The sequence below is a fragment of the Nycticebus coucang genome, chromosome 3 (genome assembly GCF_027406575.1).
Source record: "Nycticebus coucang isolate mNycCou1 chromosome 3, mNycCou1.pri, whole genome shotgun sequence".
NCBI classification, from domain to species: domain Eukaryota; kingdom Metazoa; phylum Chordata; class Mammalia; order Primates; family Lorisidae; genus Nycticebus; species Nycticebus coucang.
This window is the reverse complement of record NC_069782.1, coordinates 113,450,344-113,473,214: the sequence shown is the minus strand read 5'-3', so window position 1 is coordinate 113,473,214 and position 22,871 is coordinate 113,450,344. Positions and strand designations below refer to the sequence as shown.

Here is a 22,871-nt window from a genome sequence, read left to right as displayed (position 1 = left end):
TAAAAATCATATGCTTATCAATAGGCTAGCTTTCAATAATGAGGTCCAGTTAGCAGACCATCCCTCTTAAAAAAATGTTTTACACAACTACTTGCATCTATAAACTGAAGTAATTACAAAGGCATCCCCATGGGATAGATTTTAGTGCTTTAAAATATTTACCCCTTGAATAAGGAGTAGAATTCAGTAGATATATTTGAAAAGTATGTTAAATGAAAATATGAAAGTGAGGGAAGGCAAAATATTTATAAAAATGTGATGGATAGTTGGTGGTTGTTTAGTGAGTCTCTTTAATAAGATGAGGTAAATAGAATACAATACCTTTCTTATTTGTGTATTTAAAGAGAAGTTACTTATTTAAAACTGATGTGAAACATTCTTTTTTTTTTTTTGCAGTTTTTGGCCAGGGCTGGGTTTGAACCCACAATCTTCAGTATATGGGGCTGGCGCCCTACTCCTTGAGCTACAGGCACAGCTCCAATGTGAAACATTTTTTGACATTATTTCCCAGACGGTGTAGGTGTGCATAGGTAGAAGGGAGATTTGGTTAGCTTTCATAGTTTATAACCTTTTGATCACTAGGAACATCTGTGACTCTCTAGTAGAGCTAGGCTGCTCTTTTTGGATGACTCAGATATGGATTGTTAATTTCTTCCTTAAAAACTAAGACCTCAAAGCGTGGAAAATACAATAAGCAAACTGTGTTTTCACAGTTATTCATTAGTATAAAAATAAGTATATATACGTGGGTCATTATGAAAGTTTTAGATACACAAAAATCATGAAACGTAAAATTTGAGTGAACAGAAACAAATGAAGTCCTTCCAGCAACACCTATTAAGCTGAACAAGCTGAACCTTACAGGTGAAGCAGAAAGGATGCTGTCCATGGTGCTACTTGTCTCAATGCTTTTGTAGCGATGATATACATACATTTATCAAACCAAAAAGTATGTAACTAATAAAAAAGCAAAATAAATAAATAATATCTGTTTCTGTGCAGGTTGACTACTTCTCCAACCTAATCTGGATTTTTCTTTTTTATATTAAGTAAACTGATGTGTAAAAATTAGTAATTATACTTACACTTTAAACCTGTTTGGGAAAGCAGTGAATAAGGAAAAAGAGAAGACGACATTAGAAAGATTCCATATAATACTTTAACATCTGATTTATTCTAAATCATGAATAATTTAGTGGTTAAACTCATAATGACACAGAGTTAATTGAATGACATAGTAGGGAAACTATTTCAATTCAGAAAGTGAAAATGGTGAGTACTTTATTATCAACGCTAAAGCTATTGAAGCTGTTAAAACATTTATTACAGAAAAATAAAGAAACAGGCTACATGGAATAAGAAAAACTGGATTAAAACATGAATATGTGCATTTCAACTCTTATAGAGAAATGGAGTACTAAAGATAATGTGATTGTAATATTCAGCTTCTTGTTTTACTCTGCTTGAAGAATATTAAAGGAAGGGAGTTATGAAGCCAGTCCTGATTATCCTTTTGGTTTCACTTTGATGCTGAAGATAGAACTGGAAGGTCTCACTCCTGGGTAATAAATTCGTGACATTTTTTTCATATTTGCTTCTTAGTTTTCCACTCAGAGCAAATTTAAAAGACACATGAAGGCTCCACAAAAGAGAAGCCATCTATTCCTATTGTATTTATAAGCAGAGTATGGAGGTAACAATACCAGTTCTTTCAATATTAGGATTTTACTTCTCTATGTGTGCAGACCAAAATTCACTTTGTTTGATTCTGTTCATTTATGAAAAACAGCATTTAAAATTATTTAATGAGGCATTGAGTGGATTATAAAACTAAAGAGAATTAAATGCCTATACAAAATGTTTCAATATTAAGCATCTTAATTGTTTGTTAAATTTCAGACTACTGTGTATAACACTCCGGGTGCTTCATTTTTGAACACTGCATAATATGCAAATGTAAGGATTTTTCTCACTGATTTTATAACTAGCAGAATATATTATAATAAAGCTCCTTTGGAAAATAGTTAAATAGAAAAGAGTAACTGGTAATGCCAAATAGATTTAACATGAAAATTAGTATCGGGCTGATGGCTTCATAATTTCAAACAATTTGGCCAGGACGGTGTTTGTTCACAGGCTTTAGATTTAGCATATCAATTGATTTGTTCAGGATGCGTTAAATTCCAATATATCAGCCTAAAGTTTATATTTACAACTTCACATTGCTTTTGTGATGGAAAATATTTCTTCAGTTGTCTTCATGCAGAGTGCACTTTTAGATTTTCAGGTTGAAATTGCTTCAATTTATTCAATTCAAAAGAAAGTGTTCAGTGTTTGAGAACACAGCTAACATTTGAAGAATGTGTAAGGTTGAATGTCATGCTGTACTATAATAAAAAATTTAAAAAAAGGATACATAAGGAATATTTTAGTACTTTCCCTGTGGGTCTTTTAAATGATGAATAGCAATTCTACCATCATTTCTTACCGTTCGTTACATCAAGCAATTTATGTGATTTATGATTTCTGTCTGTTATTTATTGTATTTTTGTGACACACTCAGGGCTCCCTTAACGGGCTCACCAAGGTTTTCAAATCATTGTCTGTAGGGATATACTTAAGATGTGTAGCTTTCTATCAATCACAAAGTATCTTCATATCTAGTGTCAAATAAAAATATCACTAGCCTACCTCAAATATATACTAGATATTTCAATTAGTTATAATTACTTAACCACTTTCAAGGACCTAAATTAAATAAAAACTATAGATACTAGAAATGGATGTATTTGACTACAGGAACCAGAAAAGCTAAGGGCTGCACAGCTAAAATACAGTGTCAAACATTACAAATTCGGGCAAGGCTGTCCAGGAGGGAAGAAACCACATGGATAATTGTGTATTGTGTACTATGATTTCACAAAGATTTTGTTAACATTGTGATTAGCTGCACAGATGTAAATTTAACAGTGTGGGTATAACCTAGTATGGCATTGTAGTGAGGTTATAGACTTTTCTTGGGACTGGGCAAGTGAGCATCTGCACATGACATTCCATTGCCTCTCTCCCAAAGGAGTTCTTCCCCTATAAAAGGGCATAAACAGGCTTGGCACCTGTAGTATAGTGGTGATGGCGCCAGCCACATACACTGAGGCTGGCAGGTTTGGACATGGCCAGTGCCAGCTAAACAACAATGATGACAACCTCAACAAAAAATAGCTGGGCATTATAATGGGTTCCTGTAGTCCTAGCTACTTGGAAAGCTGAGGCAAGAGAATCACTTAAGCCTGAGAGTTTGAGATTGCTGTGAGCTGGGATGCCACGGCTCTCTACCAAGGGCGACATAATGAGACTGTCTCAAAAAAAAAAAAAAGAAAAGAAAAAGAAAAAAAGAAAAAGGGCATGAACAATACCACAGGAGCTAAGTAATATTGAGAACATATTAGGAATATGAGAACATTGAGCTGTCTGTGAGAAATGCATTAGGAGTTTGCATTGCTTTCCCTTTGAAGAAAGTGATTTGATAAAAGAAAGATAAAGCACTCCCAGAAGTCGTTGCATTATTAACAGCTTACAATTACAAAACCATGTTACTGAATATTGTTTTGACATGCCTTCTCGGGGAACTCTTCTTGTTTAGCATCTTTGAATACTTACTGTCTGTAGCTGACCAAAACTACCAAGATGGCAGGAATGCAGCAGAGGATGATGATGAAAGCCAGAGCCAGCAAGGCCCCTTCTGTGTATCCTAGACTCTCTCCTCGCTTCTTAATGCTGGTCACTGCCTCTGGAGTCCGGATCTCCAAAATACGTCCTCCTTCCCCGTAATAGGGCTGAAAGTCTTTATTGATATCGAGCAGTTTGCCATCCAAAAATCTTTATTGTTAGATAAACAGTAAAATTAATGATGTTAGCAGAGAAAGGCCTTTTTACAAATAAAATTCACTCTATAAAATCTTTTAATTTTTTTAATTGAACTACAGAGTCAGAAGTCATCTGAACCATAAGCAAAGAATATATAAAACACATGAGCAATAAAGAAGAGTCACCATAATTCTGTATACAAACTTACAAATAGTTCAAGATGTGACCCTTGTTTTATATGCTTACAAACTTGAGAAAACTAATTATCAATATTATTAAAGTTAATACCACTATGCTGAAATAATTACATTATCAAGTTTTTCAGATGGGATAAAATGTAATATCATAAATTATATAATATCGTTTAAAAATGTGTTCACTCATTTTATTTCATTGGGTCCACCGAATAATCTTGTAAACAAACATTACAGTACTGATTTATTGCAGGCCACACCACTATATACTTATAAAAACAAATTTGAGATGCCAACTTATGTATTCAGACTCAAAATCTATATTTGATTTCCACATCATTATCTTAAATGTCAACACTCTTAAATTTCAAACCATGACAATGTTTTATGGGCAAAGACTGAATGGATTAAAAGGTCTTTCTGATGGAAAAAAAAATAAATGATTCAAGTGGCCTCTCGGTGTAGTCAGAACAACAGTAAGTGGTGGTCAATTCAATCCTTTGGTTCTTGGAAACTTTTCCTTGAAAAAAATGCAATTCCAACAATGAGTATTTAAGTAGATGCGGATGAGACCATTGTGTTCTTAATCAAACAAACCTACAATATATGTCAGTTGTTTTTTTTTTAATTTTTTATGATTTTTATTTGTAAAAGTCAAATGTCTTGTTATAGAAAATGGGGAAACAGAAAGTATTTTAAGAAAAGCAAAATGACTCATAGTCTCATGATGCAACCATAGCACTACTAATATCTTGGCATATTCAAGATTAATCATTTTGGAGGTAGGATATTAACCAATGTTTTATGTAGTTGTGGTTATATAGCTATACAAGTAAAAATATTATTTTTGAATTATATGTCTTAATATAAAAATGCTTATGTTGACAAATGTGGAAAATATACCGAAAAAGGACAAAAGAAAAAAAAATGGCCAAAAGTTCATTGTCAAAATATAACCAATTCCATGTCTATGTATTTTTAATGAACTTTTATTCATTTTTGAAATTTTCTAATGTTCAAAGTGATCATGCTGATTTTAAATCTAATTAGCACATTGTTCACAGCATACCTATAAAAAAGACAGACGTGTCTGGTGTCAGATATGAAGTCCATTAGGCAGTTTGTTAGTCATCCAATTTAAGATAGACCAGATAATTCAGTTTTGTTTCTAAACCTGCATACTTTCTTTACTTACCCTTCTATATACTCAGAAGGCAAGTAAGATGATGTTTTCTTACATACATGTTTTTATCGATTCATCATGTACTTTTTACAGCAATTTCTCTAGATCACTTTTAGCCATGCGAAAACATTATAATAAAGGTTTAGCAATTTTAACAAGTACGAGAATAGAATAGTAAAACTTTTTTGTTTGAATTGTTAATCAGATAAGGGAAGAGATTTCTAAGTTTGACAAGAAATATATTATTAGAACGGAGAAGAATCAGAGGAGGACCCTGATTGCAGATCAAATTCGATTACATTTCTGTAGTTCATGACCAAGCCACCTATGGAAGATTTGCTAGTCTTTTAAAACTATAACACCCCCATTATTTAGATATTTGTTTTGGTTACTTTTATTATAAATTTAAGTGATGCCTCAGTAATTGTTTTACTAGCAGAGTGGATAACATTTGAGCCCACATCTGATCTAGAATTTCTATATTTTAAAGAAAGGACTATCTTAAAAAGAAAATACCATTCTTTTAAGGAAAGACCATCATTCTTTTAAAGAAAGAGCATCTTTCCTTTAAAGATGTTACCTTAAAATAATTTGCCTAGGTAAAAACACTTGATTCATAATATTTTCTCTTAAAATATACTGAATTTGTTTCCCTTCCCTTTTGACATTTTATCATGCAAATGAGATGTTTAGTGCTTACTTTTTTTTTTATTTATGAGTAAGTCATTTTTATTTGTTTCAATAATTTTTAAACATATCCGGATGCTATTGAGTGGAACATGACCATGTTTTTATTGGTTTTGCCTGTAATGTAATGAACTCTTTATTTTTTCAGAGTTTTTATTTTCCCCACTATAAATACTACAGTTTCTAAACTCCAGAAATATTTATAATTAGATTGCATCTTAATTGTCTTATATATATTTCGATCTCTTTCTTAAATTTTTTTTCCTCCCTTAATAGGGAGATTTTTGTGTATGTCCTTCATGCTGTCAATTTAATTTTTGGCTGTCTTCTCATTCTAGGCAAGGCTGAATTCAGGCACTCGCTTGATTTTAGGTGATTGTTTCAACGAGGTTAAAAAAAATGTCCCTGAGAACCTTCTGGCTTTTGTTTAGAACCTTTTCTAATTTAGGAGTAGGAACTCGCCTGTGTCCTAAAATCCATGTCAATACTTAAAAAAAGGAATCTAAGTGGCCTCCTCAGAATAGGTGAGGACTCATATCCAGTCACTGCCAGCAGAAAAATGGCATACAACAGTGTCCCCTCCTCCCATGGGATATAGTCCAAGACCCTAGGGAATGCTTGAAACTGTGAATAGTACCAGACCGTGTGTGTGCGTGTGTGTGTGTACTACGATTTTTCTATACTGTACACACATATTTTTTATAATGTTTAATTTATAAGTTAGACATAGTAAGAGAGAAACAACAATACTTACAATAAAATAGAACAATTATAACAATATACTGTAATAAAAGTTGTGTGAATCTGGTCTCTCTCTCCCAATATCTTACTGTGCTGTACCATAGGTAATCAAAACAGTAGAAAGCAAACCTGTGGGTAAGGGAGAACTATTAACACTCCCGTTGGCCTGAGGGGGAGGCACTCTGGTAAGACTACCACCATGTTGGAGACAGTCAGTTCTCACAAGAGAGAGTTCTTATATCAGAAACAGAGGAAGTAATCAAGCTATGTAATAAAACACACATGTCATTTTAGTAACCCATACTATATTGCTTTCTACTGAAAATATTAAACTGGTTTCCAGTTTCCATAGGAGAATATTTCCAGAATTATAAATTATACCTCTGAATCATCGGGATCTCATTTGTTTTTCAATATTTATTATTGTTCCCATTTCCCCCCTGTTTATTTATCCTATATAAAGGCAAAACTATCCAGATTCACCATCAATGCAGGAATGTGGTTTCTCTCTTTATTTTAATCTATGGTGTACTTAGTTGCTATATGCAAACCTTTTGTATGTGTAAGCGTGAGGTACCCAGGTCTCTTTACAATATGTAGCCAAATTTAATTGATTACTTCTCTGTTATCTGGAGATGAGTTTGTAAACCAGTATAATGTCTTCAAATTTTCTCAACTAATGGAGCCCATACGAACATTTATTTCTGCCTCCATTTACTGGTACAAAACACAACTTTTAGAGTACAATGTATGATCACCTGCATCATATCTCGATAATGATGATATTGGTGTTGCAATGTATGTATGGATGTAGAAAGAAAGAACTGGAGGACTGGCAGAAGAATGTATTCTATACTTCACAAAATCCCACACTATACAGTCGACAAATGGTTGCCTATTTCCCTCACAGGCACACCATTTAGGTCTCTGAAACAGGTACCAATGGTTAATGCATCTGCCCACATTTATTCCACTTAATAAGGTTGTTCTGTTTAATGAAACAAATTATGAATATGCTACCAAAAATTTTCTCCATTAGTCACATATCTATTTTAACTAGATTCTAATATTAATTTGTCATTGATGTGGATTCTCAGTATTCTGAATTTTTATGTTTCTTCCTGGATTTAGGAAATTGAAAGATGTTCTTTCACAGGTTGATAGTCAAAGCCTATTTTAAAGTGTAAGTGTGTTTGTAAAGGTAGTTTGTAGAGTGTACAATCTCTCTCTACCTTCTTTTCCATCACTTATTTACTATTTGGATATACTGTCATTAAACAGACTGGACATATAAGAAATGTAAACAAGGTACAATTGTATTTGCTTATTTAAAAAAATTAATTAATTTTTGTTTTAAACTCATATGGTCTGTTAAGACAAAAGAGAATATGTGTAATGATAGAAAAAGCCAGGTTATACAAATATAAAGTTTCCTGAGTCAAGGTCACAAGGCAAGCAAAAACCAAATTCCAAAGGTTGACCATTACCTCCAAGGTGAGCTGACACCACTCTTTGTTCCACCTTTGGCAGAACAAGGTGAAATAGCTGCTATAACAGCAAATAATAGGACATGAGATAAAATTTTAATAATTTTTCAAAAAACTATGTGCATACTAACATGTAAGATTAGAGTAATAGATCTACAAGCACAAAGGGAGTTTACATTCGCCCACAAACTTTTTTCCACGGACATCCATAGATACACTGGGGAGAAGGCAGCACACAAGAGAAAAATCTTCACATTGAAAGAGTAGGAGGTAATCAGCTAAGACTGGGACATGGGCACCAACCACCATGCTATTTCCCAGACTCCTGTCCCCTACCGAACCAAGAGCCTTAAGTAGCAGAGACAAGGGAAGTAAGTGTGCCCAGCACTAGAGGACAGGCAAAGGTCCACCGCTCTAGGAACGAGGCTTAAGGGAAATCTTCTACACCTGAGGGAGAAGCAGGAGGTCCTCTTGCCCCATCTAAGATCCTGCACTAGTGGAAAGATGAAGTCCACTTGGGGAGGGACAGGAGTCTCTCTTGTACCCATGACCCACTGCGAATATGAAGACCAGTGTGGCTGCCATGAGAAGGAGGGAAAGATGTACTGAAAAAACTCACCACAAGGCTTAAACATGAAGGCTAGGCGAGAAAAATCGTTGAATCCCCCACCCCATTGCTAACCCCAACCTAAGAGTTGAGCCAACCAACAAGCATGAGGTGTCTACCAGTGTGAGAGAGAGACGTCTGGGGAGAGCCCCTTCTGTGGTACAGGCAGGTAGGGAATGCTGAGAGCCGAGGCTTGCGCGAGAAGATCAAGAAACCCCACAACACTATGGGTTCTATCCTAAAAATGGGATGACAGCAATCCACCAAGAGAAGAATTTGAACTTGTGGCACAGTAAAAGCAATAATTGCAACAACAAAAATCCATGAGTAACTCCTGAACGTATTTACTCATAAGAAGAAAGCTATTCCTTTGCAGGAATACAGTCTTATTTTTCCTCGGTCTTTACCATTCTTTCGCAGCCGTTTTCACTAAATAAGGAGGTAACAGAGTCAGACAGAGATAACCGAGGTGTTGGAACTAGCAGACAGGGCCTTGGAAACAACTCTGATGACACATTACGCAATCTAGCAGAAGGTGGAGAACATGCCTAAAGCAATGGGGAAATTCAGTTCCGTGGTAGAAATGAGACAAAAATCTAATGAAAATGCTCAAAATTTCTACTTTAAAAGATAGCAAGATGAATAATGTCTTACATGAACTCATCAGTAGGTTAACATAGAACATGAAACAGCGAACATGAAAACAGGGCAATAAAAATGATCCCAACTAAAATACAAAGAAAAAACAATGGGTGTGTGGAAGTGAGTGAGGGGAGAACCAGGACAGATCATCCAAAAGCTATGAGGAGAAATAGAATGGTAACTGAAATCTCAGAAAAGAAATAAAGAGAAAATAGGGCATAATAAATATTTAAAGATATAATGTCTAATAATATTCTAGAAAGAAATATTAAAACAAAAAAATCTGAATCTAATAAATTCAGGACTACAAGGAAACAAAATCAGGATAAATTTAATATATAATTATTACAGAAGTCTAAGCAATTCAGGTAACCAAAAAGAAAACAAAATCAAAATACCAATAAGTTTGCCAAATGAAATAAGTTATTAACATGTCACTACAAAGTCATTCCAGGCTTCTCTATGAATTTAAAGGGTTTTTTAAAAGATTTTTAATATTTTAAATTCATTTTTGAAATCAAAATAAACTTCCTGGAGGAATTATTATTATTATTTTACCTCGTCCTCTGGCCTGAGAATTTTGGCCTCCTCAGAAGCTTAGGTTTTAGTATAAGTAGAAATTGAGAGAATAATCCTACTTCCATTGGCCTGGGCATTAGTTACCAATCAATGTTCTGGTATATTTAATGCTAAAAATTAAAGTTCAATACTTCTGTGACAGAATTAATATTAATACCTGTACATTACTAGACTTGAATTTTACACACACACACACGTATAATTTTGTTATAAAATATTTCAAGGAACAATTCCAGGTTTTAAAACAGATTAGTGATTCTCAGCTACTAGTTCAAAAGAAGACTGCTAAAGCACAATTCTAATACTCTGTGCCTAACATTGCCCTTTCCTTAATATAAGCAGTTTTGATTATTAGATAATCTCTCAGTTCCCCTTTCCCTCCTGGCTACAATAGTTATTCTATTGAATTTAGATATTTACTCTCCACAATATAATTTAGAAAACTTATTTAGAATAAAAGATGTTGATCTTGTACTTCACTGTGTCAGTGGAAACCCAAGTGGCTTGTTTCCAAATATTTTATACCTAAATTTTTTGCCCGCTCAATTCCAATTACAATACTGATCATGTCCCCCTTTAAGGACAGGCTAACACCCTCAAGAAAATTGGTAAGTTCAGATGTAGGAAAAACATTTTAAACTCAATCTATCATTAAATAAAAAAAAAAGAAAAACAATGTATATAGAAAACACAGTATGCAAATAAAATTAAATAAATAAGAAAAGTGTACATGATGTCATGCATTATGTTTTTGTGGGTAATTGGTAGAATGTGACAGCAATAAACAATAAGTATTTTTTTAAGTTTTTCATCTCAGAAAGGAGATTAGTGGTTGCTTAGGGCTGAGGGAACAAGGGAAGGTAGAAACAGCTGATAATTAATAAGGGTGTGTAAAAATACTCTAAAATTGTTTATGGTGATCATCATATAACTTCATGTCTATGCGGAAACCATTAAATGTTATAAGGTTGAACTTAATGTCATATAGATTATAAATCAGTAAAACTGTTTAAAAAAGAAACAGAAAAAATGCTAATAGTGACTATTAAGAGAAAAAATGCACAAATTAAAAAATATGTTTCTAAATAAACTTACTAAATTAATAAAACATACAAAAGTATATCTAAATCTTACTTCTTTAGGGTGGTGATTATAAAGCCTGAGAAAGACAGTTATCCCCTCAGTCATCTGTATTTCCCCACAGCAACCAGTATAACATCTCACACATAGCCCAGACATCTACCTAAAATAAGCTGATACATAATATACTTAAAAACTAATGGCTTTTAAAAAAGTTAAGTTTATAATAAATTATCATTTATTATTGCTAAAATAAAACCAGTGAAATTTTGTTGATAATCAGATTTAAATGAAAACTTTTAATAACTTATGAGTTTTAGTAAAAATAAATAAATTCATATTTACCAAATAAAAATGTACACACCTATGGTTATAAATGTGAATTTATATTTGGATCTATTTACCTACTTGTTAGAATGTATAGATGAAGAAAAATTAAGTACTGATATTATGAAGTTTGGCACATATTTGTGTGTGTGTACAGATAGATGCACATCGACTGTTTAAAATATACACATTATTATTATAGATATTTTAAATTAAAAATGTGTTTCATTTAGATAAAATTTTATTCCAAGAACCTCTGGACACTAGGTGTCACTAGAGTAAAGCAAAAATTGTTAATAGATTAAAAAAAAAAAAAAGAACAAGATTGAAATGTGCTAGAATTACATCCAAGGGAAAACATATAATGGTGTTTTGTTGAAGATTCTGCATTTTCCTTATTTTTAGGATTTATAACTCAAATATTTAGATTCATACCAGAAAGAAATTAATAAAAAACACAAAAAGGCGTGAACTTCAATGGGACTGATTGTTCCTTGACATCAAATACTAGTTTTTGCTGATCTAGCGACCTGTAAGAAAGCTGGATTTCTTGTTAGAAGACAGGCCCGCTGAAACTGCCGCAGGCCAGCTGGCACGTTAAGAATCTGTCCTTTCTCTCAAATATCCAGGGCCCTGGAGCCAGCTGGGGAGCTGCTGGTAAGATGATCTCCAGGAGCTGTTCCTTGCCTATAAGCATAAAATATTCTATGACACCCATAAGAACAGACCCTCTGAAGTCACGGTAGCCAGCCTGGACCTGAAAACTTTGAGGCATGAGGACCTAGGCTTTGTCTCTGACTTTTTACTTAGGCTACATTTTCTTTTTTGCAGTTTTTGGCCAGGACTGGGTTTGAACCCACCACCTCTGGCATATGGGACTGGCACCCTACTCCTTGAGCCACAGGCACCGCCCTAACTTAGGCTACATTTTCAACAACTCATTTGTGGGTTTTAAACTTTAAGTCCTTTATCAGAATTATCCACGGGTGCCATGGTAACCAGAGAGCTGTTACAGACAACAAAGATTTGGACTTACTTAAAAAGCTCATTTCTGTCGATGGCTCTGTTGGTTTGAGGGTCAATTGCATAAACCGTCAGGTCACATTTGGTGTAGTCTTCCAGAGAAAAGGCATCTCCGTGCCGGCGAGCACCGATGGACTCCACCACAACCTTGGCACCAGGAATTTGCTCCTGAACATAGCGATCCAAAATCCTATGAATCAAACAAAGTACAAACATGACATTCTGACGAGCTTGCTGGGCCACAAGAAAAAAATCGCCCTCAACTTGCAATGACATTTAATAAATGAAAAATAACGACAACCTGATTTTTATTAATGTTTACTGAATATAAACCCTTGAAAAAATTCTCTATATGATTGTAATGTTTAGCTCCCAATAATGCTTGAAGCTGAATAAGTAGAAAGAGGTCATCAACCATGTCCTATTTAAGTTTGGACTTTTGAATTTATGATACCATTTCAGCTTTTAAGTGGTTCGTGGGAAATGCCAAATACACTGTACAAATAAAGCTGTCTGTACTTTATGGGAGTCATGGACTCTTAGAACTCTTGACTTAATATGGTGGTTGTCATAAATTACACTTCCCAGCAGGGTTTGTGAAACATGCCACATAGCTATATGTAAGGTGTCGGACAAGGATGCCTGTTTTCCTAAGAGCATAAAAATACTTAGAGCAGTATCGCAATGGGAGATGTAGAGATATTTTGCAATGGAAGGTTTACTACGTAAAGACAAAAGTATGGTATGCAAATCTCAGGTGCATACATATAGGTGAATACAAATAATTATACATTATCCCATCTTGTATAGAATCAGTATTGTTCAATAAAAAAAGCACCAATGCGAACTAATACCTGGAATATGTATTGTTTTGAATTGTATAACTGTATAATTATATAACAAATAATTACTATATAAATATTTGTAGTCCATATTTCTGCAAATATTAATTTCCTTGATGTCCTATTTCTTATTAAAACTGTATATTATTAACCCTATAGATAAACATTAGAATGCATATTATTGGACAGCACCTGTGGCTCAAAGGAGTAGGGTGCCGGCCCCATATGCCTGAGGTGGCAGGTTCAAACCTTGCCCCTGCCAAAAACCACACACACACACACACACACACAAATGCATATTATTAAATGTTCATATAAATTTAAATGCAAGTAAATTTTGATTTATGTAAAGTATACATGAAAAATGCTGTAAATTTTTTTTTAGATTATATGCTCCTTTTGGAGTCCACACTTTTAAGGTATTTTGGGAAGTAAAAGGTAATATATTCTGAAGTTTTTGATACAAGAGAAATTCACCTTGCTTCTGACGACAACGTCGACCCACTTTCTGCTCTATTAAAAAATATGTTGCCTTACTAATCTGGTATGTGCCTGGTTTGCTCTTCTTACAAAAACAATGACAATACTAAACATCAGAGGAAATGACTGTCTCAGTGCATGCCAGGGGACACTGCCAAGGACAGTGACATGTTTTGTTTGTTTAAGTTTTTATACATCAGCACAGATGAGGGCTGTCTTCCTGAAATACTATTTCCTTTTTTCTCACCAACCCATGCCAACTGGTTTCTTGTCTTACAGTTTCTTTCTGATGAGATCCTTGAGGAATAAAGAAAAGATGATGTAGATAAAAGGAATAAATTCACTTAGCAAATACCAGTGAATAATTGAATGCAATTTCTCTGGGAACCTGAAAAGAATGGACGTGCTGGGAAACACAGGACTAACATCATTCAACTCATGTTTTAAGATTCTCCTGAGAGACTTATGCTCATTTAACAAAAATAAGTGAGGCCTCAAAGTCAAGCCACATTATCCTCTTGACATTTTGTAGGAGGCATAAATAGGAATAATACAGCGTTGAAGAGCACAGAGGTTGGCCTTCCGATTCCAATTCCTTTATTTATCAATTGTATCAACTTAGACAAGTGATTTTAAGCTTTCAAAGTCTGGGTTCCCTTAAATATAAAACTAAGGGTTTCATCTACCACATACGGTTGTGTGTGCATTAAATTTAAAGCTTTAACACAAATCTTTGCACAGTTGTTAGCACATAGTAACCATTCTATTAAAACGATTATTCTTTTTATTAATATTTATTTGGCTTAAACATTTGTATTAATACGTTTCCTTCTCACCTCTAATTCATTCAAGACATTTAATCAATTTGTTGAATTTTTAAGAAAGCATATTTCTTACTAGTATTATTCACAAATCGAAAAGCGAACAAATGTTAAGTACATGGGTCAATACAAGATGTGTACAGTAAGTAGGCGGCTATTTGTTTAAATACATCGCATTTATAACTGTGATGCTTTTAGGGATTGTTTTGATATGTTCCAAGGATATGCTTCGTGCATGTATAAATTAACAGGATGCTATCCTACAATGAAGAAACATGTCAATTGAGCTTCTGTCTTTTTCTGTATTTCAGTACAATACTATAGAATCGTATATGACTAAAAATTAGATGTGTAATGAAATAGACTGTACTAATCCCTGCATGGTAGTAGGGAACCATAAATCAAAGAAGTCTAAAAATAAATTATACCATTTAAAGCATGCAACAATGTCTTCTCCCTGAACATTTTCTTCTTGAACTTTCAGATATATTTTGGCATAATTATATTTTATGATGAAAAGAAATGTGTCATAATTTGAATTTCTCTGGTATCTTTTTCTAATGAATGTATTTAAAACTAAATTTAATACTTTTTAAGTGAGAACATGTATTGTAAAATATATCTTTCCACTTATCATCGATGTTATACTAAGGATTTTTTATCTATATTTTCATTACATATTTGTAATGTGTGTGTGTGTGTGTAGAGAGAGATGTGTAATGATGTTTATCTAACTTGTAATATTTATATTATAAAAAAACACAAATGTATCAACAGAAGTGTCTGTAACAATGTTTACATAATACATGGGTATGGGTGGTATAATTTTGAGTTTACATTTTTGTAACTTTCTCCCTTTTGTGTCACTTGAATTTTTTATAATGAGCATAATAAAAACAATATATTCACATATTTTTAAAACTCATTAACTCTCTATTTCTTTTCTCCAACTTTTTTTTAGGGAAAACATCTTAATATAAATCTATATTTTCATAGTTTGAAAATGTAGAAGATAAAGTTGGACTAAGAGCTGTCTAACAATATTACAAGAATACTTAGGTATGTGTTAAGTCAGAATGTTTCATTCATTCATTCATTTACAAAGTAATTTTTGAATACCTATCACGGGCCAGACATTTTATTTTATTATTTTTTTAGACAGAGTCTCATTTTGTCACCCTCAGTAGAGTGCTGTGGCGTCATAGCTCACAGCACCCTCAAACTCCTGGGCTCAAGTGATTCTCTTGTCTCAGCCTCCCAAGTAGCTGGGACTACAGACAACACTGCAAGGTCCAGCTATTTTTAGAGATGAGGTCTCGCTCTGGCTCAGGATGGTCTCCAACCTGTAAGTTCAAGCAATACACCTGCCTCAGCCTCCCAGAGAGCTAGGATTACAGGCGTGAGCCACTGTGCCCGGCCTGAGACACTATTTTATTATTTATTTATTTTTATTAAATCATAGCTGTGTACATTAATGCAGTCTTGGGGTTCAATGTGCTGGTTTTATATACAATTTAAAATATTTTCATCCAACTGCTTAACATAGCCTTCATAGCATTTTCTTAGTTATTGTGTTAAGACATTTATATTCTACATTTAGTAAGTTTCACATGTACCCTTGTAAGATGCACCGTAGGTGTGGTCCCACTAATCATCCTCCCTCCACCTGTCCTCCCCCCTCCCATACCCTGCCCTTTCCCTTTCCCCATATTCTTGGGCTATAATTGGGTTATAGCATTAGTAGGGCTGAATACATTGGATACTTTTTCTTCCATTCTCAAGATACTTTACTAAGAAGAATATATTCCAGCTCCATCCATGTAAACATGAAAGAGGTAAAGTCTCCATCTTTCTTTAAGGCTGCATAATATTCCATGGTGTACACTATTTTAAACACATGGAACATATCAGTGAACAAAACAAGTATCTCTTACATTACAGAATTTACACTTTTATTGAACAAGACAAAGAATGGATAATGGAACAATAAAATAGGTAAGAGAGTTCAGAAAAAGCATGTTTTCTTACTTTTTTTCCTGAGACAAAGTCTCACTCTGTTGCCCTGGATAGAGTGCCGCAGCATCATTGCTCACAAAAACCTCAAACTCTTGGGCTCAAGTGATTCTTTAGCCACAGGTTACCAAGTAGCTGTGACTACAGGCACCTGCCGCAATGCCCAGCTAGTTTCTCTATTTTTAGTAGAAAAAAGGTTTTGCTCTTGCGCAGGCTGGTCTCAAACTCGTGAGCTCAAGCAATCCACCTGGCTTGGCCTCCCAGAATGCTAGGATTACAATCATGAGCCACCGTGCCCAGCCTAGAAAAAGCATATTGCTATTTCAGCAAAAGCTTTAGGGAACAACATGTGATGTAGATATTCTAGGAAAGAGTATTCTAGGCAAAGGAAATTAATTACTAACTACTTGTGCTGATGCCCTGATACAGTCTGGCCAGAGAAGATCACATAAGGACTTTTAGGATTGTAAGGGCATTAGCATTTGTTCTGAATGAAGTAAGGATCTATCCTTCAATATTTAAAATATTGAAGTAATATGATCTACCTCTCATTTAAAAGCACAATGGCCACTGTGTTGAGATTAGGCTAAAGGGGGAGCCAAGAGTAGATTTAGGAAAACTTGTAAATAAAGGTTTTAAGAAGATGAAGGATATATTAAATGCTCAACCTATTCAGTAATTTAGAGAAAAAGAAGCAACTTAATCTGTATATGAATTATATCATATATTAGCCATATATGAACCATATAATATGGTTTATATTATATGCATTGCTACTATGCCTAAATATGAACCCATTTGTAAGCTGTATAAATCTTATAAGATAAACCAAGAAATGCAATATGTAATCAAACACAAACATACATTAATTATCAAGTTGTCCTTGATAAATAATGGCTTTTCATAGTTCCTCATTTTAAAATCGCTCAGTTTTTATAGATTATTTTTATGTTTTAAAAAGACATAAAAGAGAGACTAAGGCTTGAAGATCAATTTAGAATGCAATATTATCTTTCGTGAAGTGTGTATGTAGGTGTAGATGATTTTAAGGTAGGACAAATCTTTTCAGAGTACAAGTTGCTTTTTCCTATTGAATACGGGGCCCTTCTTTGCTTTGTCTTACATATAGTGAATTGTCTGAATTGCTTCCTTATAATGCCCAGTGTTTTGTATTTGAGGAAACATTTCATGGTGACAGTGCTATAATGACAGTGTTATATAACATATTATTAAAGCTGGCTAACATTTCAGGGAAAGTGGAAGTAATTTATACCATTTGGTACTATATACTGTTTGGTGATACTTTAGTCTATAATGTGGAGAAAATGCATTGTAATGCAAAGACAATAAAAATAATAAAGCCAGAAGTATTTATTGAATGGGGAATTTTCCCCTGTGACCCGCACATGTCGTGGTCCTCACAGGTGTTCCTTTCACTGGACTTTGCCATCCATCTGTTCCTCGGTTGCTTCTCTTCATTCCCCAGACTAGTGAAACAATGGCTGTTAATAATAACAATTCTTCTGTTCTCAAAACTCGTGGAGTTTCCACCAACCCTCTTCTGCTAAAGTCCCCATTCACACCGTTTCTACTCCCTTTCCCCAACATTCTGATAAGACTTCCCAGAAGAAAACAGAGGAAAGTTTTCTGGCATTAGTCTCTGCAAAAGATGTTTGGATATGACATGAAAGGGACTGGCAATCAAAGCAAAAACAGATCACCTGGCCCTGAAGCGACTGAAAAACTTCTGCACAGCAAAGGAAAATTCAACAGTAAAAACACACCTGATGGAATGATAGAAAATATTTGCAATACATATATCTGATAATAAATTGATTCCCAAAATATATAAGAAACTACTTCCACAACCTTTTAGCTCCCTCGCCTCACAGGAGAATTGCTTGGGGGAATCTACCTAATTTAAAAATTAATCTAAAAACCAGATCTAGACTGTTGTTTTGAGTTTAGATAGGAGGTAGTGCCTGTATTTTATAATTTTCTAATTGCTGAGTGGTTTAATGCTGCATTTAAAAAAGCAAATTTTTTGTGGGCCTCTAATGGAGTAATGCTAGCTGAACACAAAATAAGGAAATACATATTTAAAGCATGTCAACTAATGTGTTCCTGGAAAATACGAGATTTTGATTTGGATAATACCCTCTTTTGCACCTAATAATGCTGAATTTTACCTATGTCCTGTGTTCCTGGAAAACAGCTATGGTTAGGAAGTACTCCATCCTTTTCTGTTTGGGAAACTGCTAACTGCAAAGGACTATGCTTCCCCCATGATGTAAATAAGGCTCGTGACTCCTTGTTTACCTATAGAAAGAAAGACACGGGCCCTCAAATGTCTATTCTTTGCCTCAAGAGCAATTAATTGAAGTGCTTTGTACCCACTCATCAATGAAATCCAAATACTTGGTAACCAAACTTCAGTTAAGCTGATTTTTTCTATGCCCTTGAAGTTGACCTACCCTTAGCCTAAGACTCCATTAAGCCTAAGACTCCCTCTTTAAAACATCTTTTGGAATAGGCGCTTGTCAGAGCAAAAACTCTGAGCTACTGTCCAATCCTCCCTCTCGCCTGCACCCAGTTCTTGTTTACTTCTCCCTTATAAAAGCTCTTTTCTTCCCAACCTTGCAGATCTCTCAGTCAGAGAATTTTCCCTATCACAACAGGTCCCCTCCCATAATGCATGATCTTTCTTGCGTCTTTTACAACAATACTTCGGAATAAATTTTCTCCCCTCCTCAATTTTTAATTTGACATATAGTATAGGCAGACAGCTAATGAAAATTTTTGCATACTCGTCTTTGTTACTGTACATGTTATCAACCATGAAAGGTGATACTCAAAGGACATTTAGCAAAGTATACATGAAAGAAAATGATAACGCATTATTTCTTATCTTATTTTTACTGTGTTATGAACTTAAGGTTTACACTTCACTTAGATTTATATGTTGAAGCATTATATATAGTATAACTATATTTGGACATGAGGCCTCTAAGGAAGAAATGAAGGTTGAATAAAGTCACAAGGGTGATCCAATGAGATTAATGGCTTTATAACAATAGACACCAGACAGCTCTCTTGCTTCCCCTCCATATGCATAAAGGGGTCATGTGAGCACATAATGAGAGGGCAGCCATCAGCAGCCCAGAGGAGAGCTCCTACCAGACACCAACCTTGCAGGCACCTTGATCTCCTGAACCATGAGAAAATAAATTTCCTGTTGTTTGAGCCACCAAGTCTGTGATATTTTTTTATGATAACCTAAGCAATAAAGATGCACTATGATATAGCTAAAATATAGCTAAGAGGCCTCAAAATCTCCAATCATATTTGTTATTATTTTGTTAGCTAGAATATATGTGAATTCTGGTCAGCACTGCTAAATTATAAAAACAAAACAAAATCTTTTCAACAAAACTGTAAAATAATATGTAATATGTAAAAGCTTTATTTATTTTTCTGCTGCAAGGAATGATAATAACAAATAAAATGTAATCAATCGAAGTTCTTTTTCCTCTCCATTTGCCAATGAAGTGCCATCCTGTGTCCTGTCTACTTACTGACAAACAAAAGCCACAGTGTAACTTTTATCACTTGTTTCTATCTTGGATGAAATTACATGTTTAGGACTGTGGTATCTATACCATAGCAATCGTATCAAATCCTCATGAAAGACATAACGAGAAGATATTGATAAAAGAGAATTAATACTCTTATTTTGCATGTGGATGTGTTGATTTTTGTCTGAGTAGTGTTTATGTTCTTTTCTGAATGGCATTCTGCTCCTGATTTGAGGAATTAACTTTGTTTCTAACAGTCATGTTTCACAGAACTTTAGAGGTCACAATATGCCCTAGCCCCATGCTAGAAAGACTCTCTTTGACCCATACAAAGCCATTTTTCTCTGTGAAATTTTATTCTTGAGTCAAAGACAAAAGAGTTTAAAACAGGTGGAATTCACCCACACACCCACACAAGGTGCAACATCCTCACCAGACTCATCCTGTATTCTTGATGCCTCCAGGCCTTTGTGATTGTTTCCCACTCTAGTTTTTCATTCTCTTCATGATAACATAAGCTCCCAATAATCTTCCAATACATTTATCTTTGCTGAAGAGATCATCTCTTAATTTCTAGCACATTAGAACGAATATCATGCATATTTTCACCTTAAGGCGCAGCCATGCCAATGCACTAATCATTGCTCTAATTATTTCATGACATTGACATTTGTATGATTGTTCTAATCCCTAGTCTAATCTTTCTTTGTAATTCAATTAATCACATATTGAATGGATTCTGCTTAGAGTTGAAGTATTGCTGCTGAGTTTTACAGAAAGGTGTAGTCAGGATAATTCAGATTTGTTATATAAATTCTCCCTGGGCAATAATTGCAAAACTCAGAAGCAACCAAGCTGTCCTTACACAGGTGAATGAATAAACAGTGGAACATCTAGATAATGTAATATTTTTCAATGCTAAAAATAAATGAAATATCAAGCCATGAAAAGAAGTGGAATAATGTGAAGCTGTTACTAAGTGTAGGAGGTACATCTGGAAAGGCTGCACTCTGTATGGTTCCAGGTACAGTAGAACCTTCATAATCACCTACTTCCCTACATGGATAATCTCCTTTAGTTGTCCTAATTTTCATAGACAGGGCATGTACGTAACAGTTGGCCTAATTGACCACCTCTATATGTTGACAAGTTAATTACAGCCAAATTACCGAGAGTCTACTGTATTTGACATTCTGAAAAAGGCAAAATTACGATGCTAGTAAAAGAACCCAGAATGGGATCATTATAAAAGGGTGACTTTGGTCCACTTGTACTCTATTTTTGTTGCCCTTTCTTGCTCCATAACTATGAAAAATAAATTTCTGCTCATTATAAATTATCCTGTCTGTGTTATGTGTGATTAAACAACAACACAAAATGAACTGAGACAATGCATTAATGTGGTTTATCATTTGTCAAAAAAGTCCCACATTGACAGGCTACGCGTATATGGAGCCAGGAAGTAGAGGAAATCCCTGAACCTTCCTCTTTACTGCAAATTTCATACTGCTCTGAAAAAAGGTATTTAAAAAATCCAATAAAAGTGACCCAGTGACATTAGGAGAATAACAGCTAACAGACACTATAAGATACCCAAAGGCAAAAAAAAAAAAAAATAATTGGAAAATACATGTAATAAGACATTCTAAGAAATGGATGCTTTAAAATTTGAGGGGAAAAAAATTACCATGAGCTAATATAATCTATAAAGGGTTCTTTGAGGAGAGGGAATATTCTACTGAACAAAGGTAGCATATATTTAATGTGGAGGTAGAGTACAAAATATGTTAATATATAAAACCTAAATATGTGGAGCAGAAATAAACACATGGCTGGGAAATAAAATTGATGGAAATAGATGTATTTGGGAAAAACCGAGGGGTGATTCTATTCACTCATTAATTTATCAAACTCATATGTATTGAAACTCATTCTATGTTAAACACTTTGTACATTTCATCGTACTAGAAATACAATGGTGAAGAACAACAACAATAAAGATATCTTGACTTTATGCAATTTTGTTACTATCACTGGACCAGTATAAGACAGTTAATACATAGTTAATAAAACTATTGGTTATCCTGTGTGGGCTGCACAAGATATTTCTCTTAGGTTTTTGCTTGACACTTGTGCACATGCAGAGATCATGACATACAATGTATTTTTAACCAAGAACATTCATTCAACTTGTTGAAATTTCAACACTGTTCATCACCATGTGCACAGAAAAGAAGGTGTTGGTTGACTACATTTCTTACATGGTTCCAAGTTGTTTTCCTATCAGTATTTTAGTGTTATTTAGTATTATTAGTATTATAAAGATTTAGCCAAACAGAAAAGTAAGAACATAATTATTGCATTTACTTAAAAAGAATTATAATGCTGGATTACCAAAAACATGGCAGAATACAAAGTAACTCACTCATATTCCCCCACAGAAACAAGGATTCTTCACCCACCATAGTCAAAAGTCTTTCCATAGGCACTTGAGGACTCAGGGAGGAGTTTGGGAAACCCTGGTGAAGGCCAAGAGGGTTATTTTGAGTGTGCAGACAAACACCAATTTGACTAATATGCTCCACAGAACTGGATTTGGGATTCAAGCCCAGAAAAGGCCTATTTTCCCATGAGGCTTGGCTATAACCCTGTTTGGCCTTGAGCCTACAATCAAAACCATCTGCCAAGGGGTCCAGGAAGAACTGCCCATACGAGTGCCTCAGTGG

General features: G+C 34.4%; 1 protein-coding gene across 1 annotated transcript in view; it reads right to left on the bottom strand.

The window, feature by feature from the left end:
- The window catches only part of LOC128581091 (protocadherin-15-like), a 724,065-nt gene that overhangs the window by 5,773 nt on the left and 695,421 nt on the right, over positions 1-22,871 (bottom strand). The window contains exons 30-32 of the mRNA XM_053583500.1: positions 12,428-12,604; positions 3,658-3,876; positions 1,086-1,094 (exon numbers count right to left, since the gene is read on the bottom strand). Coding sequence (XP_053439475.1) covers positions 1,086-1,094; positions 3,658-3,876; positions 12,428-12,604 — 405 coding nt within the window. The remainder of the gene's footprint in view (positions 1-1,085; positions 1,095-3,657; positions 3,877-12,427; positions 12,605-22,871) is intronic.